General features: G+C 47.0%; 2 protein-coding genes across 4 annotated transcripts in view; both read left to right on the top strand.

Annotated features, from left to right (window-relative positions):
• Positions 1–25,109, top strand: part of GABPB2 (GA binding protein transcription factor subunit beta 2) — a 244,521-nt gene that overhangs the window by 170,350 nt on the left and 49,062 nt on the right. The gene's annotated exons all lie outside the window — the stretch shown is intronic.
• Positions 4,836–24,786, top strand: PRUNE1 (prune exopolyphosphatase 1). 2 transcript variants are annotated; one of them, XM_036342485.1, is made up of 9 exons: positions 8,435–8,452; positions 10,806–10,872; positions 13,320–13,412; positions 14,508–14,710; positions 16,339–16,523; positions 17,815–17,973; positions 19,007–19,101; positions 20,736–20,894; positions 22,960–24,786. In XM_036342485.1, the coding sequence occupies exons 3-9, from the start codon at positions 13,374–13,376 to the stop codon at positions 23,377–23,379; spliced, it is 1,260 nt and encodes a 419-aa protein (XP_036198378.1). In that variant the 5' UTR covers positions 8,435–8,452; positions 10,806–10,872; positions 13,320–13,373; the 3' UTR covers positions 23,380–24,786. The 2 variants fall into 2 exon arrangements, with proteins under 2 accessions (XP_036198377.1, XP_036198378.1); XM_036342484.1 differs by lacking the exons at positions 8,435–8,452; positions 10,806–10,872 and adding an exon at positions 4,836–4,991.

Here is a 25,109-nt window from a genome sequence, read left to right on the forward strand (position 1 = left end):
TCTAGGCTTGATGTGCAACCGAGAGACCGATCGAATAAGAAGCAAGTCATTGGGCTGGAAAGCAAATAGGCCCAGAAAAGTCTTAGAAGAGGAATGCGGTGCGGAAGGCTGCAGTGTCCGCAGTTACTCCTGGCGACGGGAGCAGAGTCTTCGTCAGCGAGAGTAAACAGAAGAGCGGCCGGCTGAGCTCGTCCACCTCTAACTCGCTGTGACCAGAGTGTGCGGGGCTTTCCGGTCTGGGAGGGACGAGTCCAGTGAGATGATGGAAGACATTGGGTGGAATCAGCTTCCCTGGAACAGATAAGGACAAGGAATGCAGAAAAGACAGAGAAAAGGACAAAGACAGAAGGGAAGGAGATGGAGAAAGAAATGTTAAAACTACACTAATGGTGCCTGGCCAGTGTGATCAGCGGTTAGAAAGTCAGCCCTCTCACCAAAGGGTTGCGGGTTCGATTACCAGCAAGGGCACGTGCCTGGGTGGCAGGCTCGATCCCCACAACCAGTAGATCTGTTGCTCTTACATCGTTTCTTTCTCGCGCGCTCTCTCTCTCTCCCCCTCCCTTCTTCCCTCCCTCGCTCCAACCCTCCCTCCCTTTCTCCCTTTTCTTCCTTCCCTCCCTTCCACTCTCTCTAAAAATCAATGGAAAAAATATCCTTGGGTGAAGATTAACAGCAACAAAACTATACCAATGGTTATTAACAGTGATCTCCAGCTCACCCTGTAACAGGCATCACCTTGGTAGCTCCCACCCTGGCCGGGACCAAGGTAATTCCTCTGCCCCACACCACACCCCGCCCTTGGCTGTCCATGGATCGTCCTGAGCACACACAATTACATTTGTCAGAAGGCATCCTTCGAACTACCTTCTCTCTGCCTCATCCCAGGGGTGGGAAGACGAACAGCCACATAGTGCTTGGGGTGAAGAGGAGAGATGCAGAGTCAGTACCGTGCCCCTGAAGACGGAGCAGGCTGAGAAAGAAGTCCTTCTCCTCCAAGGGCTCCCCTGAACTTTACACAATCTCAAACCAGAACACAAAGGTCTTGGGAGGGGCTTCCTGTGGGCCAGAGAGGGGAAATGTAGGCCGCAGGGCCTTGAACAGAGGCTGTGCTAATAAATAACTTCAGGTTAGGAGCATAACACCCGCCTCCCCACCCCAGCCTCCATTTCTCCAGTAAGCTTCTCTGGAGGTGAGATACCAACTTCTCCCCAGTTCCTCTTTGCTCCCCAAACTGTCTTAACCCAGAGATACTCTCTTGCCACTCTTTATACGGAATATAAAAATGATTATCTATTTACATAAAAAATACCCCCTCTACCTTCATTGATGTGTGCACATGTTCTGTCTGTTCCCCATCTAGGTCATTTTAGATGTGAGCACTGGACCTGTTTTACCTGCTCTCTATCAGCACTAAGCATCAAGTTCAGCAGGAACAGACATTTAATTACTGCTGTGGATCATAAACAATAAAAAGCCACAAACTTTGCCTTCTGGAAAACATGCTCCCCTCACCCCTGACTCAGGGTAAAAAAAAAGGTGAGAAATGAAACTTGTCCTGGCCGGGTAGCTCAGTTGGTTAGAACCTGCTCCCAATATGTTTCGGGGTTCGAGGCCCAGTCAGGGCACATACAAGACTCAACCAATGAATGCATAATTAAGTGGAACAACAAACTGATGTTTATCTATCTCCCCCTCTCTCACTCTCCCTTCTCCCTTCCTCTTGCTTCCTAAACTCAATAGTTTTAAAAAAAAAAAGAAAGAAAGAAATTAAACTTGTCAGAAATCTTCTCTTTGGCTTCTTCCTAATTTGAGACTATGCTTCCTTCTTGCATTCCTGCAGGAATTTAGGGGAAGGGTGAGTAAGGCCTGGAAGATGAAGATGAGGAGCATAAAAGTTCACAAAATAAGCCTAGTCACCCAAATGGATCGTCCTCCTGATTCAAACATAATTTATGCAAGCTGTATCTCATCTGCCTGTTGTTCATTTAGAGCAGGGGAAAAAAAAATGCCTACAGGCCTGACACTGTGTTTTTCTCTCTCCTTCTTTCCTCCCTTCCCGGATGACACTTAGGATGAGCCTGGGAAGCAGGAACCAAGCCTGGGAAAGTTTAAAAAGCATGTAGCAAAGCAGGGCTCCTTTATCTTTTCTGTCCAATGCCAGATCAATAATTAAGTGGGGGTTGGGCAGCTAGTTGGCTAAGGGGATGGGCCCAAACGCACCAGGAGCTGGACACGTGAGGGAGCTGGGTCACAGAAAAACTGGGCAAAGCAAAGTGGGCTAAGCCCTAAGAGGCGGGGCCGGAAATGGAGTGGAGGACTTCCACTCTGTAAGGTGCACACCTGGTGGAGTGGGCATGGAGTATTTCCGAGCAGGAAAGGATTGGGGGAGGGGGTACCCAAACAAATCAGGATTCCATTCTTTTCCTCTTTTCTCCATTCAAGTCCTACATGTTCTCTCCAGCAGGAATGATCTTCTGGCTGCGGGTGAGGGAGTTAAAATAGCCCTGGCCCCTCCCTAGCAGTGGCAGTCAGTAGCCAAAAGTTGGAAGAAGCCTATAAAATGGGTGGGGAGCTTCCAGAAGACACTCACCCTCCTACCCCATCCCAGGAACTTCCCTCTCCCTGCGTGTCCCTTACTGTCCCACTCCGATATCCTTCTCAGTCTGACCCAAATCTTCAAGCAACTAATGGTTTAAAATTTCCCCTCGGAGTAAGTCAACCACCACCACAGTGCTTGCTCGCCATGGAGAGGGGGAAGGTTTCATTAAAAGAAAAATAAATAAGGAAGCAAGCAGCATCCCTTTGACATGTTCTCCCTGCCTCACTCTTCTCCCAATCCAGACCTGTAGAGACCAGAGTGGAAGGACAGTCACTGTCGCCTCCCCCGAGCTGGAGGGGAAAAAGAGAACTGGGAGTCGAAGAGGAGCTGAAGGATGCGGATAAAACAAAGTTTTTACCTTAAAGAAGGCTGTTCCAGGACTGAGAAGGTGGGCTCAGCTCCGACAATTCGATGGGGGCGCCGCCACAGTCCCAGCTGCCTTCCAGCTGTCAACGCCAGAGCTTACACAGGTTTATGAGCCAGGGGCGGTCCTGCTGGGTCCTGGCCACTTCCGGACTCACGCCCAGGACCCAGGGCACGGGAGGAGGGCGAGGGCAGGTAGGGGTGCAGCCCAGGTGCTCCCCCGTGGCTCCAAGCGTGTCTTCAGGATTCCCGAGTTGCCGAGTGCCGATGTGCGATTCAGGCCCTGACTCCAAGCTGGTTTTCAAAGGAAGTTTGAGGTTTTTCTTTTTTCGTCTTTCTCTCTCGCTCTTTTCTTCCCATCGGGACAAAGAAAAATTAGTCAAGGACAGGCTCCTTGGAGGAGGAGGGGCCTGCCCAGCACCGGAGGATTTCCATCAGGGCTTTCTGACCCGGTCAGCAGCTTGGTGATCAGCAGGGAGGGAGAGGGAAACAAGGAGAGAAAAACAACAGACCCTTTCTCCTGCCTCCGCCTGCCGCTGGAAGGGACGGAGCGCTTGTGCCTCTCTGGTGAGAATAGGGAAGAGCAAGTGCCCTCGCTGAGTCGGGAGGAGCAGGGCTGGACAGCAGCAGCGTGTTGGATTTGGGCTTTCTCCCCGGGTAAAGCAGTCCTTTGCTCTGGATCCACAGAAGCAGGGCCAAAGAGCAAGATATTTTGCATGTTCAGTCATTTAAATTTTTTTAAAATCCTGCTCCTTTCCAAGTCCTCACTCTATCACCTTTTCAGTCTAGAAATGAAACTGGCTGGGCTATGCCCCCGGCAGTGCCAGTGCCGAAGGAGGTGTGGAAGAAAGCCCAGGCTGTGGGAAGAAGAGTGCAGCAGGGAGAGAAGTAGCTGGGCAAGCAGGAGATCCAATATCCCTGGGCTCTGTTCCTGGGCCCCACCACAGGCTTCCACTTACACCAGCCGCCTCCTCTCAGTTCCTAGCGTGGGGAGCAGGAGAAGCCGGTGTCAGTCTGGTGGCAGGAGATAAAGGGATGGGTTAAGGAAGGAGGGAACATTTGGTGACGAGAATACATTTATGTGCAGCACTCTGCACGGCTGTCGGGGGCTGGAAGGTGGCAGTTAAAGGAGGTTGGGACCTAGCTCTACATTCTGAAGGGTCCTCCGAACTCAGTACTCTACTTACAGGGTTGCCATAGGATGAAACCTCAAGCAACTCTGAAGGCCGAAAGGGCGGTTGAAGCAATTAGGGAGGCAGGGAGCAAAGAACACAGGTTACAACAGTTCGGGAGAAGAATGAGGAGGATTTCAGAGACTATTAGAAACAGGCCACAGTTGTAAAGAAAGAAGCAGCAGGAGTTGGCAAGAAATTGTAGGCATTAAGAAGAGGGCCCACAGATTATTCTAATGTTTTTATAAAATGGACAATCCCAACGTTGGTGACAATGGGTCAGCTTGCTAAAGGGAGAGAATTCGAGAAAGGAAGGTGAAGAAGAGCTGTTTTGCCACGTGTCATTTAAGATGCCAACCAGAGGCTCGGTGTAATAGATGGAAAGATGAACTATCCTTAGTTTGACTCGAAAGGGAAAGTTCGGATGTCACAAAGATAGGTTACTGTGACACATATACGTTACGTGTCAAATGAGTGATCTCAGAAAATTCTCCTCCGCTCAATTCCTGGGGCCATTTCGGAGCTTCTGGACTACATTTCCCAAGACGCCCTGCGCCAGGTCCCACTTGGCGCCTCCGGAAAGGTGTCCCGTGAGACGCTGAGCGTAGAACTCCGCCTCCGCCGCTGGGGGCGGGGCGACGTCGGACTCTCGGAGCGTCGGATGACGCACTTCCTCCCGGCGTCGGGGCCGAATCGCCGTGTGGCGAGTTCGAGTCCCGCCTCCTGACTCTCACCGCTAGTCCCCGAGTCCGGGGCGGGGCGCATTCTCCGAGTAACCTCTCCACTGCAAGGGGCGGTGGCGCACGTTGGGCTTCACCATGGAGGACTACCTGCAGGGTTGTCGAGCTGCTCTGCAGGTAACGGACCCCTGTCTGTGATCGTAGGGAATGGAACATGGGGTCTAGGAAGGACGAAGATGTGGGGTCTGAGGAGGGTCTGTGTGGAAGGAACGGGGAATTGTGGGGTGGGGGCTTGGGATCTGCTCAGGCTTGGGGCCTGGGCAGTGGTCAGTGAGAATCTAGTCTTGAGAGTGGAAATGCTGCCCAGGCTCCCGGTTTTTGACGCCCTGCTTCTCGGGTCTCCCCGGGAGCGGGAAGGAGGGATCGTGGGTCTGGTCCTGTATCTGAGCTTCTGAACGCTGTCGCCTGGGTCAGTCACGCCAAAAGGTCCAGGGCTGTGCCGCCGCCTGGGGTGCCCCGCGAGATGCTCCTTGTCACCCTAGAACCCTTCCGTTCTACGGTCACGAGGCCTCCTTGGCCCACTGGCCTCCAGGTGAACCCCAGGGGTCCAAGGAAACCTGTGCCCATGGCTTTATTGCCTTTGAACGGCGGGTTCTTTCCGGCACTCCGGACTCCTCCTAGACGAGAGGTGGTCGTGGTGTTTTCCTGTTTTTAAGATAAACATACACAGTATATCTCTGTTGACCAGCAAACCTGCACCCCTTTGCCGCCAGTTTTCTTCCTTGGCCTGAAGGCACACAGATTCCATTAAAAAACCCCGCCTGGCAGATAAACACAAAGCGTGTTTGGAATCAAAGCTGTAAGCATGACTTGAATGCTTTGTGGCTTATTTTGGGGACTCTGAGCCAGCTGGAATCTCCCGGCCAGCAGCCTCAGGCTGCTGTCCCCAGTTAGCAGCAAAAGCTGGCCAGAGAGAGGCTCCAGGAGGCCACTTGGCCCCCCTACTTTAGGCTGCGCTGCCCCTGCAGAAACCTAGACAGATGGTTGGCTGTGCTTTCCTTTCTTAAGTATCTTAAGTTCCGAAAATACCCCTGGGCGATAGATGCTGGTCTTTAACAAAACCCCAAAGCCACCTGATTCTGCCTGCAGACTCAGCTCCTGGTGTGAATGAATGTCCTTACCTGAAGAATAGGAGTGAAGTTTACTTTTAACACCAATTACTTGTGAAATACAAATTTTGGGAAAGTTGTTCTCATGCATGAGGCAAATTTGAATTAATTCATTTTGGTTACTTCCCATTTCCACCCCTGACCTGGAGTCTTTGGGGCACCATTCCGAGTGCTAAGCAGTTGTACCCCCACCCCTCACACTGCTCCCCCTGCAATAACCCGAATGACTGGTGTCTTTCCCACCATTTGGTAAAGAGCCCTTGGAATTGAAACCTCACCAAGTAGCATTTCATTGCATGCATCTATTACTACAGCATCTACTCTCCAGACCATCCCTTCCCTTTTCCGGTTAACAGTATATCCTCTGCAGTGGTATGAAGCTGAAAATACTGAAATTTTCTTTTTTTTTTTCTTTTTTTTTTTAATCTTTTTTTTTATTTTATTTATTTATTTATTTATTTATTTATTTTTAATTAAATCTTTATTGTTCAGATTATTACATTTGTTCCTCTTTTTTTTCCCCCCATAACTCTCCTCCTCCCAGTTCCCGCCCCACCCTCCGCCCTCACTCCCCACCCACTGTCCTCATCCATAGGTACACGATTTTTGTCCAGTCTCTTCCCGCATCTCCCACACCCCTTTCCCCCCCAGGAATAGTCAGTCCATTCCCTTTCTATGTCCCTGATTCTATTATAATCAACAGTTTATTCTGTTCATCAGATTATTTATTCACTTGATTCTTAGATTCACTTGTTGATAGATGCATATTTGTTGTTCATAATTTGTATCTTTACCTTTTTCTTCCTCTTCCCCTTCTTAAAGGATACCTTTCAGCATTTCATATAATCCTGGTTTGGTGGTGATGAACTCCTTTAGCTTTTCCTTATCTGTGAAGCTCTTTATCTGACCTTCAATTCTGAATGATAGCTTTGCTGGATAAAGTAATCTTGGTTGTAGGTTCTTGGTATTCATCACTTTGAATATATCTTGCCACTCCCTTCTGGCCTGCAAAGTTTCTGTTGAGAAATCAGCTGACAGTCGTATGGGTATTCCCTTGTAGGTAACTGAGTTTCTTTCTCTTGCTGTTTTTAAGATTCTCTCTTTATCTTTTGCTCTTGGCATTTTAATTATGATGTGTCTTGGTGTGGTCCTCTTTGGATTCCTTTTGTTTGGGGTTCTCCGCGCTTCTTGGACCTGTAAGTCCATTTCTTTCACCAGATGGGGGAAGTTTTCTGTCATTATTTCTTCAAATAGGTTTTCAATATCTTGCTCTCTCTCATCTTCTGGCACCCCTATAATTCTGATGTTGGTACGCTTGAAGCTGTCCCAGAGGCTCCTTACACTATCCTCGCATTTTTGGATTCTTTTTTCATTTTGCTTTTCCGGTTGGGTGTTTTTTGCTTCCTCGCATTTCAAATCATTGACTTGATTCTTGCGCTCCTCTGGTCTGCTGTCGGGAGTCTGTATAATATTCGTTATTTCAGTCCGTGTATGCTTAATTTCTAGTTGGTTCCCCAATATAACATCGAGGGTCTTATTAGTTTTCTTGTAGATCTCATTAAGTTTATCGACGGCTTCTAAACAGTTCTTGAGAGACCTTAAAAGTGTGGTTCTGAACTCTATATCTTCCATTGACAATTTTGTCCTGTTTCTTTGTCTCCGCATTTTGTTATGCTTCCTTGGTGCACCCCCTAGTGGTCTTTGTTCACAGTCTTATAGTTAAATCTTGATTGTTGTAGCTAATTCCAGGGAGGGTTTGACCTCCAGGCCAAGTGGCTATGAGAATCAGCTGTGTCAGCAGTGAGAGAACTTCTGTCCTCTAGGGAGGTGCTAATCTGGCGTTTGCCTGAGGCTATCCGGCAAATGCCTGTGTGCAGGGCTTGGGCGGGGCGGGTCGCACAGGATCAACAGGGTGGGCCGGAGAGAGCAGTTATGGCGGCTCTCAGTCCTGTCCCCAGGGGCTCTGCCTCTCTGAGTCCCAGCACCCGCTGCAAAGCTCAGAGAGAAAGCTGCACTCGCTCTGACCGAAGCCAGACAGTCCCGCTTCTCCCGTTTGAGTCTGGGTCCCTAAAGACTCGCCTGTATCTGGAGCTCAGAGACTGCGCCTCCCTCCTGATTGAAAACGCCAACTGCGCCCTCCACCGCCAGCCCGCTCCGCGCACTCCGCACCTCAGAATTTGACTTCAGCACTGCGCCTCCTCTGAGTGTCCGTATGCGTTTCTCTTTCCTCCTAGTTGTAGGACTTCCACTCAGGCAGCGTTCCTGTGGTTCTGGGTGATGTCCCTTCCGTTTTTTGGTTTCACTTTTGAAGTAGTTGTTCAAAGCAGCAAACTCCAGCGTTAACCTATGCCGCCATCTTGGTTCTCTCCTGAAATTTTCTAATATTACTGGTATCCTGACCTTGATCTGCCAGCAATCATCCCTCAAGGAGCAAGACCTAGATCTCAATTTTTCCTTGAACTTGGGAAGGTGAGGCGGTATCTTAGAGCTCTCATCATCACACAGCCTAGCCTGGGCCAGGAGAAATGAGAAAATTAGACTCTAGGAAGGTTAGTGGATGAACTGGGGCCGGACATACAGGTGGACACCAGTAGCTTAGATTGCTTTTAATTACAGAATTTGTAAATGTACATTGTGAACATTTTTTTTTAAATATATTTTATTGATTTTCTACAGAGAGGAAAGGAGATGGATAGAGAGTTAGAAACATTGATCAGCTGCCTCCTGCACACCCCCCACTGGGATGTGCCCACAACCAAGGTACATGCCCTTGACCGGAATCAAACCTGGGACCCTTGAGTCCGCAGGCTGATGCTCTATCCACTAAGCCAAACCGGTTAGGGCCATTGTGAACATTTTAAAATACAATATGGATATGAAATGAAAAAGATCCTTTTTTCTCTCCCCGTTTAATTCCCCAGAGGCCGCACTTGTTTCTTGTGTAAAGAAAGTGTGAGTTAACCCTGGCCGGATGGCTCAGCTGGTTGGCGGGTCACCCGTACACCAAAAGGTGGCAGGTTCAATTGCTGGTCAGGGTACCTACCCAGGTTGCGGGTTCGATCCCAGGTCAGGGAACATTCAGGAGGCGACCCATCGATGTTTCTCTCTCTCCCCCTCCCTCTCTCAAAAATCCATAAAAATCTTTAAAAATAAAAAGAAAGTATGATTTAGAGACACTTAAGTTTGAGTGTTTCAGTTAATGCTTACTTTTATGTAATATAGAAATGGCTGATAACCCAGACAACTCTCTTGTTGATACCATATTTCTAGCATTTGATACCAGAGGGATTTTCTACAGCCTCTGCCACAATGACAGGAGTGTGTTCCATTTAAAAGAAATCCCCACTCATGCCAAGTGGGGGAAAATTTTTGCTTCAGGGTGGGGCTGCATTCGAGGTCAGGTGTTCGGCCAGCAGCCTGCGGGTAATCTGTGTTGTGTGTACTTCTCAGGCATGAGGCCGGGACCAGGAGTGGCTGGCCATCCTTTGGAATTTATAGTCCTGGCGCCAGGACTAGTCCCATTTTCTCTGCTGGGAGGGCTTCTCTATCTCTGGCTCCTTGTCTCCCCCCCCCCCCCCCCATCCCTCTTTAACTATTTTGTAGAGTAGGCCTCAGACCATATTCAGCTTCAGAAAGGGAGTGGTTTGCTTTGCCAGCCCTGGAACCCATCTCTTCTCCCCCCACTGAGGCCACAGTGGACACCAGGATATAACATTTCAGTAGTGGGTGTGTTTGTTTGTTTGTTTTTGTTTTTTAAGAAAGAAAAAGTTTATATTTACTTGTGGCTCTCAGATTGTATTTCTTCCATTGGCAGCTCAGGTTTCCTCATGCTCTAAGTATAGCTGTGTTTGCTCTGAACTCTCCCGCCATGGTCAGAAAACGGAGGCTGTCGGGCTTGTGCTGACAGCTGTTGGGGGATGGGGTGAGAAGACTGTGTCTTTCCTAAATGAGGAGGAGAATGTTGCTTTATATGTTGGGCTGCCATACACCTGCTCTGCCCAGGACCGTCTTAGTTTATTCTGACATCATCATTGATTGCAACCCCCTTTCCTTCTCAAAAAGTGCCCTGGTTTGAACAACAAAGCATACGGTCACCTACCTTGTAGCCATGTCACGGATTTGGGACGTATCCAGGAAAAGGCGGTGAGCTCCTGAAAGTGGACGTTAAGCTCCATAGGAGAGCCTCATGTTGGCAGTGGGAGGTTTAGAGGAAGAGGGTTGCTCTGGCCTGGGTATCGGGAAAGGCTCCGTAGAGAGAGGGGGCTTCCCGGAGGGCCTGACTGGACAGGGAGGGGCAGAGAAGGAGACGGAAGGGAGCGCATCTTTACTACTCCAGAGCGGGCACTTACTGTGCCGTCTCATCTAATGCTCATTACCACTTCATAGAATTGATGGTAGGATTGTCTTGATTTTTCAAGTGAAAACAGCGAGGCTTAGGGAGGCCAGGTCCTGCAGCAAGTAAGAAGCAGGGCTGAGATTCAACCGTCTGTGGTCTTTTCAAACGGCAGCTTTGAGCAGAGCAGCAGCACCAAGGGCAGAGCTGGGAATGTGCACAGGGTGGTTTTCGGGCGGCGAATAGACCAGTCAGGCTGCGGAACGGTGGGTGCTGACGGGGAAAGGAACGCCGCCACCTCCCTTGGCCACTCCTGTTCCCAGATTAGCTAAAGGTTCCCCAGTGTTCCTTTTGTATTCGTTCCTTTGGGCTGCTGTCCGCACGGGGCTGAGTGCAAGGGGCTGGTTACCCGTCTTCCTCTGGAAATCACTTTTCCTCACCTCATCCATGAAGTTGTATTTAGTCCCTGCTTTCTGCTCTGCTGCTTAGCCTTCTCTCGACGCTGACGATCTGACTGACCCTGATTCCTCTGCCACTGAAATGAAGCAGCACGAATGTGAGTTTTAGAAAGGGCCTCTTCGTGCCCACAATAGGTCTCTCCCCTTTGCTCTGCCCCCCCCTTTTTTGAGAGAGAGAGAGAGAGAGTCATTGATGAGAGAGAGAGAAACATCAATCAGTTGCCTCCCATCGTGCGCTGAACTGGGACTCGAACCCACAATCTTTGGGTGTTCAAGATGACACTCCAATCCACTGAGCCACCCGGCCGGGGCCCCCTTGCTCTGCCTTTTCTCTGTTCCTCTCACTTTTTGCTCCAGAATCAGGACCATCTGGCCGCTGTGTTTCTATGGTTCCCTCTAGAGAACATTGTGCCCCCCTTACTGGTTCAGTGAGCAAGTTATCTGGGCAGCCACTATCTCAAGTGCTTTGTTGTCACTCTGGTCCACTGCCATCTGGGCAGTTCTTGGTGTCCAGGGAACAGAGGGGCCTTCTCTGGTATCAGGAGGAGGAATCACAAGTCAGGAAAGTGCCTCTAGCAGGGGGGTCTTAGGCACAGAATCCTCATATTGTGTTAGGAAAGAGTTTAATATTGAAAAGAATCTGCCATGCTGCTTAGTATGAATGGGTCTTGGCTGCCACCCTGTTGAATTAGGCTTAAATAAATGGGCGCAGGGGAGAATCTCAGGGCAAACTTTCCCCAGAGACCCTTTGCCCAAAATCTTGACAGATGACCCCTGCCTTTTGTACTTCTCTCTAGGAGTGGGAATAGGAGGTGGGAAAGAGGGTAGTTTAAAAACAAGAGCTTAATTATGAGATCAAGCAATTCATACCACCAGAAGTCTTCTAAAATTGTCTCTTTCTGGGAGAATGGTGTGGAGGAGTGTGTGTGTGTGTATGTGTGTGTGTGTGTGTGGGGGGGGATTAGCCAATACAGGGAAGATGATTCTAGATTCTTTTCCCCCCTAAAATTAATTACTTGATAACTGCTCCTTGTTATGTTTTGCTCCTCTGAACTCCTGTCCTACTGTTCTAAACTTCCATTTAGCAAATCTTCCCTGATAGAAGCAGCCAGAATGTTTGGAACTTTACCTTTCTATAACCCAATAGTTCTTACCTGGGAGTAATTTTTAAAAAATATTTTTTTTTATTTATTTGGGAGAGGGAGAGAGAGAGACAAACATCAATGATGGGAGAGAATCCTTGATTGGCTGCCTCCTGCACACCCCACACTGGGGATCGAGCCCACAACCCGGGCATGTGCCCCAACATCATAGGTCGATGCTCAACCACTGAGCCATGCCAGCCTGGTTCCCAGGAGTGATTTTGCTCCTAGAGAATATTTGGCAAGTCTGGAGACATTTTTGATTGCCATGACTGGGGGTGCTATAGGCATCTAGTGGGTAGAATCCAGAGATGCTGCCAAACATCCTACAAGGCACAGAATAGCCCCCACAACAAAGAATTACCAGTGCAAAATGCCGATAGAGCTGAAATTAAGAAACTCTGCCATAACTAGTGTTTCTCATTTGTTCTCTTATCCCTTCGTCCCTCAGAAGCAGATTGAGAGAGAAGTTCAAAAGCAAATTAGTAAGAGAGAATTCTTGTGCCCTAAGCTGAACCATAGACTTTAAGGTCTCATTTCATCTGGCTGAATGCTCACACCTATAATGAAATCATCACTCTTAAAATACCTACCTCTTCAGGTGGTTTTGAGGATTAAATTTTAGTTTGTGCACATTAAGCTATAGAATAGTACATGGCACACTCTAAATGTCTCAGAACTAAACTAAACCAAACCCTAGTCTCTGCTGTTGTGGGCACTGTAGATTGTAATGTATTTTCTTTAAAACTCTGATAGCTAGGGAGAATCAGGGGAACAAGGTTAATAATAACCCTCCCTACCCCATTCTTATCAGCAGCTGGACTTTTCAAAGTGTAAAGTAAAAGTTCCAGCAGCAACAACTGTGCTTGCTTTAAGCTCAACCTACTGGGAAAGTGGCCTGTTTCTCTGGTTGAGGTGTTGGTTATATCTGGTTATCATGGAGGTTCCTTGGGGAAGTTTTTATGGACAACTAGGTAATGGACTGGATCTTATTTTTTGAAGTATTAAGGATTCTTTTCCCTGTTTTGAAAATGGGGGAAAAATAAACCATGGCTTGAATACTCATACATCAGCTTACCTTTGACTTCTCAAGTGCCCAAAGCAACATCAGAAATCAGAATTATTTACTGCTGGCTTTTTGTAAATTAACAGTCAAGGAGACAGTGTAGCGGAGAGAAAAGAGCGCTTCCCCACTAACTGGATCTGTGTGGAATGCTCAAAGCTTTGCCAAAACACAGATGCCCTCTGAGTCGATGTCCTCGTCCATGAAATGAGGACCCGTAAGATCCACCTGCTCACCTCCTCGGTGGGAATCAGGGAGAGGATGCGTGTGAAGCCCTACGTGAGTGCCAGGCAAACGCAAATGCGTAGATGCTTCTGCTAGTTTCCCATTCTCCTTCCAGGAGTCCCAGCCGCTGCATGTCGTGCTGGGAAATGAAGCCTGTGACTTGGACTCCATGGTGTCTGCTCTCGCCTTGGCATTTTACCTGGCAAAGGTGAGTACTTAGGAACAGAATCTCTTAGAATGAAAAGATTTGGATTCAAGATTCAGCTCTGCTGCTTAACACCATCTAGTCTTGGGTAAGTTAAATCCCTTAACTTTTCCGAGTCTAAAGTCTGAAATAATTTACAGTGTTGCTGTGAGGATCAAATGAGTAAACGTATTTTGAAGAATGTGTAAACAGGGAGCATTTGAGATCGTGCTTCCTGGTAGTTATCATCAGTTTGGCTCAAATTAACTCACAAATTTTCAAAAATAAGAATGTGTAAACCATAAAGCAATATTCAAAGAGTTTATTTTTTTTTAAGTTTTTTTTTTTTAAATATATTTTATTGATTTTTTACAGAGAGGAAGGGAGAGAGATAGGGAGTTAGAAACATCGATGAGAGAGAGAAACATCGATCAGCTGCCTCCTGCACATCTCCTACTGGGGATGTGCCCGCAACCAAGGTACATGCCCTTGACCGGAATCGAACCTGGGACCTTTCAGTCTGCAGGCTGATGCTCTATCCACTGAGCCAAACCGGTTTCGGCAAGAGTTTATTATTGAGTAACTTGTGGGTATCCATAATCTAATGTGTATGCCTCATGTCCACGTCAGCTCTTGAAGGCTGATAATCCCTTCTCTGCAGCATCTCTAGAACTAGCTCTTTTTCATGAGTTTTCTTTTAAATATATTTTTATTGATTTCAGAGAGGAAGGAAGAGGGAGAGAGAGAGATAGAAACTTCCATGATGAGAGAGAATCATTGATCAGCTGCCTCCCGCAAGCCTCCCACTGGGGATCGAGCCCACAACTTGGGCATGTGCCCTTGACCGGAATCGAACCCGGGACCCCCCAGTTTGCAGGCTGACACTCCATCCACTGAGCCAAACCGGCTAGGGCATGAGTTTTCTTGTTGACCTTCATGTTGTTGCTAAGAATGAGAAAGGGCAAGGGTTGTCCTTTTATTCTTATTGACTTGGTAGTTGTGGCTTTGAGAAGAGCAGTAACTCACCCAAAATCATGTCTTCCTTGGTCCCACTTGTCTTGTTACTTTTCCTGCCTGTTCCAAAACATTGCCATACCTTCTTTTCACTTTCCTCTCCAGACGACTGAGACTAAGGATGTCTTTGTTCCAGTTTTAAATATAAAACGTTCTGAGCTACCTCTGCGAGGTGACAGCGTCTTCCTCCTTCAGGAGATTCACATTCCAGAATCCCTCTTAATTTTCCGGGATGAGATTGACCTCCACACGTTGCACCAGGCTGGCCAACTCACGCTAATCCTTGTTGACCACCATGTCTTACCCAGGTATGTGGAAGGACATTAAGCTGGTACTGAATCATGTGCCATGTTGGGCTCTGATGAGTAAGATCTAAAGAGAGGAAGAATTTTTGCTCTTGGGAATCTCACGTGCTAATGGTGATTGATGGGTCATATTGGATATAGAAAATATTATCGCTTCTCCAGTTTGCCAGTAGAAACTTGAAGAGTTCAAATTAAAAGATAACTCAGAAATCATTTAAGTCTGCCTTTGGTATTATTATATTTTAAGATTTCGTGGCAGATTGATTATAATAGAAACTTTTGAATAATGGTTCCAACTCTTTTTAATTTTTAAAAAGTTAGCAAAATTATTTTCTACGTAAGACAGTATCTTATTAGTCTTTAATAAAGGTACACACCTATAATAATTCCATCCCTAATTTAAGACTGGAAAAAACTGCCAACAAAGCAACATAAGTAAGTCTATCTGGCTCCTGCTGGTATTAAAATGTGTTTTTTCCTTGAGCACACTGGTTATAGCAGGACATTGACAGAGGGTAGCTGTCCATTCACTCATTAATAAACTCCTGTTTAGATGATGAAGGTGAGACAGAGCCCCTGTTTTCAAGAAGCTTTCAGTCAGGAAGAGGGAACTAGGCAAACAGATCACTGTAAGGGGCTTAGAGGTAGGGGACAACCATCACTCTAGGGGACAGCAGGTGAGGAAGGATGGAGTGGTTAAATATACCAGGGGGCAGTAGAGGGTGTCAGGAAAGGTTTCCTAACAGAGTTAACCCTTGATCTCAGTCTTGAAAGAGGACTGTTTACTCAGGGAATGGGGAGGTAAGGTAGTGAGGAAAAGCATCCAGCCAGAGAGAGTGATTAATTCAAGCAAAGGCAGGCAGGCATGAAATAGCATGGTGAGTTGGGGGAACCGGAATTTGTTTTGCATGGCTGAAGCATAAAATATGAGTGAGAAATAAGACATGGAAAAAGATAAGACTAGAGAGGTAGACAGGCCAGATCATGGAGACCCTGCCAAAGAGATCAGACTTTGTTTTAGGGCAGTGGGGAGCTGTTGCTAATTATATTTACTCCAGGCCCTAACAGAATCAGATTTGCATTTTTCAAATGATCATCCAGGCAGCATTGTGGAGGACAGCTTCGGAAGGCCTAAGATTGGAAGAAGGTGTTTGGTTAGGAAACTATTGGAATAATCCAGATGAGAGATATTGAGGGTCTAGAATAAGGCAGTAGCAGAGGGTTGAAAAGGAGGAAATAAATAGAAATTGAGATAGAAGCCACAGGATCTGGTGACGTGCATGGAATTTGGGTATTAAGTGAACTGAGGGAACAGGAGCAATTTAGATGTTGGGTATCAAGGGTGTCAATTGGAAAGGCACCCCTAAAGGACCTCAAATATGTGGATAAGGTATGAGTAGCAGACACTTTGCCAAAATCACGTATACACTATTTAAAGATGACTTCAGTTATAACATGAAAGAAAAGAATTGAAAGGAGTGAGGCAGAGGTAGAAGTGACCAGAGGTCTAAGTGTTTACCTAAGACGCCTGCATTTTCCTTTCTGAGTGAGGTGGAGATTGGTTAGAAGCAGCTGGAGTGCTCCTACCTACCTGTGTCTCTCTTTTTCCCACACCGCCTTTCCCCACACAGAAGTGACGCAGCGCTAGAGGCAGCAGTGGCAGAGGTGCTAGACCATCGGCCCATCGAGCAGAAGCGCTGCCCTCCCTGCCCTGTTTCAGTTGAGCTGGTGGGGTCCTGCGCTACCCTGGTGACCGAGAGAATCCTGCAGGGGGCACCAGAGATCTTGGACAGGCAAACTGCAGCCCTTCTGCATGGTGAGGATGGCTTGGTTGGGGCCTGACTCGGTAGTTCCTCCATTCCTGTCCCAGAGAAGGGACAGTTGAAAAGTCTAGATTCTTCCAGCTTGACCATACCCTCTCAGAGCCAGTCAGCCCATACTGAAGGCTGGGATTCTTTCAGGGGGGCAATTAGGTATTAAAAGGCTGTGGGATACTTTGTTGGAGAATGCAGAAGGGAAGCAGGGGCAACGGACCTAGAAGCTGCCTCAGCAGCACTATGTAATGAAAAGAGGTAGCCAGCCCTAACCGGTTTGGCTCAGGGGATAGAGCGTCGGCCTGCGGACTCAAGGGTCCCAAATTCGATTCCGGGCAAGGGCATGTACCTTGGTTGCGGGCACATCCCCAGTAGGGAGTGTGCAGGAGGCAGCTGATCGATGTCTCTCTCTCATCGATGTTTCTAGCTCTCTATCCCGCTCCCTTCCTCGCTGTAAAAAATCAATAAAAAATAAATAAATGCAGCCCATTATATGTGTAACCATGAGGGGAAAGTTTACCCAAATGGTGTAGGACACTCAGATACCATTTAAAAAAAGAAAAAAGAAAGAGAAAGAAAAGAGGTAACCAAAGAAGCAGGAAACGATTCCAGTACCATTTCTGCTCAGGAAGTAGTTATGTGACCTTGAGCAAATCTCTTAACCTTTCTTGTTCTCTTTTTCTCCATTTGTAAAAAAGAGAAAGAGGGGAAAAAAAGAATTGGATTAGACTGTCTTTACTGGTCCCTGGCTGGTGTGACTCAGTGGTAGAGCGTTGGCCCATCGACCAGCGAGTCTCGGGTTTGATTCCCAGTCGAGGGCATGTACCTGGGTTGCAGGTTCATTCCCTGGCCTCTTTAGGGCATGTGCTGGAGGCAACCAATGTGTCTCTCTCATGTCAATGTTTCGCTCTCTCTCTTCCACCTCCATCCCTTCCACTCTCTCCGAAAATCAATGGAGAAAATATTCTCAGGTGAGGATTAACAGCAAAACAAAAAAAGGTTCTTTACTAGAATTTGGCCTACTGAAGAGAAGTCATCTTTCTCTTACTAGGTCTCACAGTCTCCAAGGATTGAGATGCTTGGGTTTTCTTTCTACTGTTTCCCCATTTCCCTGCCTGCATTTTCGTTTCGATTTGGGAGGTCTTAGGGCATAACCCCATTTTCTTGTTTTATTTTCAGTGAGTTTGCATACAGTCTCCTCTGTATTGGGACTATTTGGAGGGTTATGTGTGTTTCCATGGTCATAAATGGAGGGCCACAAGATTTGAGTTCTGCCGTCTTCCTTTTCCACAGCAACAATCATCCTGGACTGTGTCAACATGGACCTTAAAATTGGAAAAGCAACCCCAAAGGACAAGAAATATGTGGAGAAGCTGGAGGCCCTCTTCACAGATCTGCCCGAGAGAAATGACATCTTTGATTCTCTGCAAAAGGCAAAGTTTGATGTGTCAGGTATGAAGTGTTAAACTGACTTCTCTCCTTCCTACAGGAGAAAACACCATCAAAACAATTTCAGAGCTTGGGTAATGGCTTAAGCTTTGGAGATAAATGAGATAGTGTGTGCATCTGATCAGGAACTAATTAGTCATTTACTGGATTGTTCTGTTTGGGCTATTGGGGAAGATAGGAAGACTATACTAAAGTCTCGGAGGTTTTCAATCTAATCAGAGAATATAGACTTATAAATAAAATATGCTGAGGGAATGCTAAGTTATCAGACTGAGATCTAGATAATTGGTTAGGGCAGCAGAAGAAACAGGGTGACTATACCAAGGACAAAGAAAGAGAACAAAAAAACTTACATAATTTTCCACCCAGCTACCTCCTGATTAAAAAAATAAATAGCCCTGGCCAGTTTGGCTCAGTGGACAGTGCGTCAGCCTGTGGAAGGGTCCTGGGTTCGATTCCAGTTAAGGCACATGCCCAGCTTGTGGGCTTAGTCCCCAGTAGGGGGTGTGCAGGAGGCAGCCAATCAATGATTCTCTCTCATCATCCTATATAATAAATGCCTAATATGCAAATCAACCGAATGGCGGAACAACTGGTTGCTATGGCGTGCACTGACCACCAGGGGGCAGATGCTCAACGCAGGAGCTGCCCTCAGCCTGCAGGCCCCAGGCCAACCAAGGCAGAGGCCAGTGGGGGCTCCCTGATCGCCCCGCCAGTTGCCCCACAAAGGGCCCTGATCACTGGCCATGCCTAAGGACCCTTCCTGTGCACGAATTTCATGCACCAGGCCTCTAGTTGAAAGTAAAGTACTACATGTACCCTTCTCTCCAAGTCCCTTGCTCTAAAGGTAACTGTTGTGACCCAGTAATTGAAGGTAATTTTTATCATATAATCACATTTTCAGTTAGCCGTTTTTATTGCCCAAAAGAAAGGCTGTGTTTTTCCTCTCCCATGACCCACCTTGGTGTCTTCCTCTTCCTAGTCTTGGGACCCTGGGCTCTCTTTTTTGACTCATAGTCTCACATCTATTTTCTAGGCCTGACCACTGAGCAGATGCTGAGAAAGGACCAGAAGACCATTTTCAGACAAGGCATCAAGGTGGCCATTAGTGCAATATATATGGATTTGGAGGTAAGAGCAAGATGTAGGTGGGGAAAGAAAACCTTCAGTTATGTAGATAACCTTGCCCCTCACGTCTGACTCTCCTCCACATATACCTTGTACCTATCTGTGTTTCTCCAGCTCTTGTAACTCCCACAGTCATTGTCTCTCACCGTATTACTATACTAGCCCCCACAGTTTACCAGCCTCCACTTTTGTACCCCTACAAACCATTCTCTCCACAGCAGCCAGAGTGATGACACTAATAGTAACTTAGATCATATCACCCCCTTCCTTTACTGGCTTTTCATTGCACTTCTAATAAAATGTAAAGGCCTTATTATGGTTTAGAAGGCCCACCTTGGTCTGGCCCCTGTCTTTCTCTCTGACTTCACTCCAGCCCTGCTCCCCCCACTCACAGTACAGCAGCCATACTGATTCCCTTTCCGTTCCTTGGAATCATTAAGTTCATTCCCAACTCAGGGCCTTTGTACTTGCTTTTCCCTTTGACAGGAGCTGGCTCCTTCCTATCATTCAGGTCTTAGCTCAGGAGTCTCCTCTTTTAAGAGGCTTTTCCAGCCTCGCCAGCATGGCTCAGTGGTTGAGCATCAACCTCTGAACCAGGAGGTTTCGGTTTGCTTCCCTATCAGGACACATGCCCAGGTTGCAGGCTCGATCCCCAGTAGGGGGCATGCAGGAGGCAGCTGATCAATGATTCTCTCTCATTGATGTTTCTATCTCTCTCCCCCTCTTCCTTCCTTTCTCAAATCAATAAAAATATATATATTTTTAAAGAGTGTTTTCCTGACCATCCTAACTGAAATAATATCCTCCCTGTTCAAAAATCTCTAACCGTTATCTTACTTTCTTCCTAGCACTCAACACACTGAAATAATCATAGTTCGTGGTTTCCTTGTTTATCGTCTATACTCCTCTGTTCGTTTATCAGCTCTGCCAGAGCAAGGGCCCTATTTCTTTTGTTTCTGCTATACCTGCAGCACCTTTGACAGGACCTAGCACAAAGTGGATGCTCAGTAAATTTTGTTGAATGGGTAAATGAATATAACTATGATAATGGTATTTTAATTCCTGGTTCCATATCATATTGGTTTAAATCCTTCGACAGCCTGATCTGAACATATATTCTCATAGTCTGCACAGCTTTCTACTAAATGCTATATAAAAATACTAAATAATTAAATAAAAACAAAATAGCATGACCTCTTCCCTTATGACTCATAATCTAGTTTGGGAAACAAACAATAGAATGTAAAAGGCTTACCAAGTACCATAATCACAGCCAAGGATCGGAAACATTATCATTTTCCCTAGTAAAACAGTCATGCTTGGTAGATGTTTTATGCTCATTTTATAGATGAGGAAACTTAAGTCCAGGGAGGTTAATATCATTCCTTGATCAATAGCTAATAAGTAATAGAGCTGATTTTCAAATCAATTTTGTCTGAACCCAAAACCTGTGTTCTGCCCATTCTACACACTGCCTCCCAGCACATAGATAGCACAGAGTAAGTACTAGGTACCCTTTCTTATGGAGTACAAGTCCCTGGTTAAGATGCGAAGAAACTCTTCATAAGCATTTTTGTTGGTGGTGACAAGGGGGTTCCAGCTGTAGCCCTCATCCCTGCCCGTCTCTTCTCTTTCAGGCCTTCCTGCAGAGGTCTGGCCTCCTTGCAGACCTCCATGCTTTCTGCCAGGCTCACAGCTATGACGCCCTGGTCGCCATGACTATCTTCTTCAACGCGCACAACGAGCCAGTGCGGCAGCTGGCTGTCTTCTGTCCCCATGCAGCACTCCGAACGACGGTGAGTCTCGCTCTCCTCCAGCCCGAGGGCTCTGCGGAGCTCTGCCTGCACACGCTGCCCTGCGCTGTGAAGACCGCTCCTTGGTTCTTACATCTACACACAGGCCCCTTGACCTCTTTCCAGAATCTCCCCTCCCACTTTTTCCATCTATGTCTATGTGAATTCCCCTAATCATATTGTTGTTGAGAAAGAGAGACTCCAAAAAGAATTAGAAATGGAGTTCCTACTTAGAATAGATCTGAAAATCAGGTTAAAAATGAATGTAAACGAATCTGGAGTTAAACTTGATTCTTTGTTGAATCATGAACTCCTCACCCCTGAAAGTCAATTCCTTTCTCTTTACCCGATCGCCCTGGACAGGGGAAAGAACTTTTTCTACTACTCACCCTGCGGGGAGTAATCACTGTATAGGCTGACTGTGGGGAAGTGACGGGAGCAGGTTTGTTTTCTTGCCTGGGCTTCCGTTTGGCCCCTTTCCCAGCTCCTCCCCTTTCTTTTCCTCTGTTGGTTACTCATTAGCCCCGGGAAGAATTTGAAAGTGGACCTACGGCAGTCCAGGCCTCTTTGGGTTGTTTGGGCTGTGTGATGACCGCTGAAGACTGGTCTGAATACAGCCAGGTAATCCTTTGAGCCTGTAAAAGGTACGCCCGCCCTTTCCCACACCTCTCTTTGCCTTTGTCTCCTCCTCGAGGAAGCGAGTGTAACTTCATTCAGTGGAAGGAAGTTGGGCACTGTGGAAAGACTACAGTTTTTAAAGGCAAATAGACGTGCTTTTCTGTCCCAGATTTGCCACTTACTTTCTCTTTGAGCTAAAGCAAGTCAGTTGACTTCTGAGCCTGTAAAGAGCATAATATTACCTCCTAATTAGTCAGATGTGATCATTAAACATAATATATGAATAGTACATTGCTGGGCACAAAGTAAACACTGGGTAAAAGGTGGCTCCTACTAATCATGCCATAAAGGAAAAGGTACTTTGGCCAGTAGAAGTGCCTCTCTCCACCTTCCTGTATCTCTCCCCCTTCTCCCGACCACAGCCCCTCGGTGCTGCTCCCTGGAGCTGTGATGGCACTGCCATGGCACAGGCTGCCTGGTGCTGGGAAATGGGCCCTCTTCTCACAGTCAGCCCTACCATTGCCTCTCTTCCTCCTGTTTTAGGAACACAGTGATTCAGAACACCAGCTTTGGTGACCGACCTGGGTTTCAGTGTCAGCTTTGCTTCCTTCATACTATGATGTTAGGAAATCACCTGATCTAAGCCTCAGTTTCCCTACCTGTGAGTGAGGGTAATAGCGATACCAGTCTAATAAAGCAATTGTGAGGATTAAATGAGGTAATACAGTATTGATAAATGGCCAGATTTGGCACCATGCCTGGCATACCTCCCACCCTCACTTTGATCTATTCATTTTTTTCTGCCTCTGTCCTTCCATTGACCTCAGTATAGGTACATGTCCCGTACCTAAATTGAAGTGCAGGCTCGATCCCTGACCCCATCGGGGCATGTGCAGGAGGCAGCCAATCAATGTGTCTCTCTCACATCAATGTTTCTCTCTGTCTCTCCCCCTCCCTTGCACTCTCTAAAAATCAATGGGAGCCCTAACCGGTTTGGCTCAGTGGATACAGCGTCAGCCTGCAGACTGAAAGGTCCCAGGTTCGATTCCAGTCAAGGGCCTGTACCTTAGTTGCGGGCACATCCCCAGTAGGGGGTGTGCAGGAGGCAGCTGATTAATGTTTCTCTCTCATCGATGTTTCTAACTCTCTATCCCTCTCCCTTCCTCTCTGTAAAAAAAAATCAATATATTAAAAAAATAAAATAAATAAAAATCAATGGGAGAAAAAATATCCTTGGGTGAGGATTAACTACAAAATAAATAAATAAATAAAATACTATGTATATTAGCTGATATGCCTTTTGTTGCCAGCAATAAAGCTTAACTCTGGGTGATTTAAAAATGTTTTCTCCTCTGTAAGAGAAGCCCCCAACTTAGAAGCCTCAGCAGTTTGCCTCCGCAGTTTGCTTCACCACCTGAAATACCATTTCCCCGTCTTGTCGCCCCTTTAGATCTGTGGAGCCCTGGAACAGTCGCACTCCCCGGCCCTGAAGCTGACCCCTGCCCCAAGCACTCACCCTAACCTCCAGGCCTATCTTCAAGGCAACACCCAGGTCTCTCGAAAGAAACTTCTGCCTCTGCTCCAGGAAGCCCTGTCAGCATATTTTGACTCCATGACAATCCCTTCGGGGCACCCCGAGGCTGCCAGGGAGCAGGTGGACAAGGAATCGGACAGGGCAGGTACCTCCCTGATTCCTGGACTGAGTCAAGATGAAGAGGAGCCTCCATTGCCCCCCACACCCATGAACAGCTTGGTGGATGAGTGCCCTCTGGATCAGGGGCTGCCTAAACTCTCAGCCGAGGCCATCTTTGAGAAGTGCAGCCAGATCTCGCTGTCACAATCCACCGCTGCCTTCCTGTCCAAGAAGTGACTATTGGGAGGGGAGAGGGCGGCGGGCGGGGTTGCTTGAACCACCTCGAATGCATGTTTTGAGAGGCTTCAGCAATTCTGTCTTCATTGCTCCAGGGTCTGGTGCACTTGTCCTGTTCTCGTAAATCTGGGAGGAGAAAGAAGTAAGAGAAAGCAGCTGCTTTAGGAATGGCTTTCTACCTTCCCCCCCAACCTCCCCCAGTCAGATTCTGTTATTTAATTTAATTCTTTAGCTCTGCACTGACTCCCCAGGGGTACGATGTAACTCCTATGCTGTTCCAGCAGCGTGGCACAAAAAGAATGTGCACCCCAACAGTGCCCTCAGCAAGGCTCTCACAGAACCAGTATCTCCCATGGAACCAAACTTTCATTGTCTCCATGTATCCATTTGTCCCCTCATTGATTGAAGTATTGATGGAATGCCTACTCTAAGCTCGGCAGAAAATAGAGTGCTTTGGAAACTCTTATTCCAGCTTTCAGCCTTTAGATTTCCAGCTCCATGATTCCTCTTTCTGCCCCATTAGGTAATGGTGTCTGATTCTGAGATGGCTAAATGTTTTTCCTGAACTTATTGTGACTCTTTTAGGGTTTTGGGGGAGCAGGTTAGAGGCCATTATCTTCTGCCCTGATCATGTGGCCTGGCTCTCAGTTCCTTTGGGTCCCTTGTCCCAAAGCCACAGGGAGCCTGAAGAAACTCAAAAGACCCCGAGCGTTCAGGAGGCGCTCAGAAAGGCCTCGTGGGCGCCCTTCCCCAAAGATGGCAGAACTGCACTGAGAGCCTCAGCTCTGTCCCCTGCCTTAGCGGGTCTGTCAATCTCTTGTCCATGTCATTCTCTTCTTGGTCTGATTACAAGGAAACATGGAGTCCTAATAGGGACTGCCATGAGCTGTGTGTTCTTTGGCCACACGCTTCATCGCTAGGTCTCATGTTCCCCATCAATAAAACTAAGGATCTAGACTAGAAGTTCTGTTTTCCCTGGGAGTGCTCAGGGTCACTGGATTGTCTGTATTTATATGTGATTGTACCGAGGGACTCAGCCTCATGTAGCATGTACAGGGGTCTGATTCATGCCATAGTGATTCAACAAAGAGCTCCCTCCCACTGACTCGTTCTGCATGTGTAGTTCCCTTTTTTCTTCACACCAACCTGTTCCCCCTTTTCCTACCCCCAGGCTCTATTCCATGTAAGTTGCCAACAGTTTCACTGAATAGTGAGGTATGTGATGGTTTTGGCATGATGTCTTCAGTGCGAAGGGGACAACCGTGTGACTTCACTTGGAGGGGATGATGTGTGTAGCCATTGGAAGATAAAAATAGTGGTGTGATTACTGAACCAAAGGAATTTATGTTTTGTAACTTGGGTACTTTATTTTGCATTTTGTTAAAGTATTAAATAATTTTTTCCTGGTTGGGGTCTTAGTGTCTCTTTTTATAACTACAATCAGGCTTTTCCATCAGGTAATTGTTTTAGCCTCCTCAATATTTTCTCCTTTCTTCCTGTTGTACTTAATATCTTCCTTCAGTTGACTCTTGTGGGGAATAAGGAGCAACAGTCTTTTAGCTCTCCCCGTCCTCAGCCTTTCCTTCCATTTGTTTCTTCTTCTAGAACCATCCTTATAATATACTCCTGTGTCGCTGATTTTGCTTATGCTCTAAAAGGTGTACCAAGATAGTCCTACAACCAAATGGTTTTTACCATTGCCTTTTTTTTTTTTTTTTTTTTAAGAGCAG

This window comes from Myotis myotis, unplaced genomic scaffold (genome assembly GCF_014108235.1).
Source record: "Myotis myotis isolate mMyoMyo1 unplaced genomic scaffold, mMyoMyo1.p scaffold_m19_p_18, whole genome shotgun sequence".
Lineage (NCBI taxonomy): Eukaryota > Metazoa > Chordata > Mammalia > Chiroptera > Vespertilionidae > Myotis > Myotis myotis.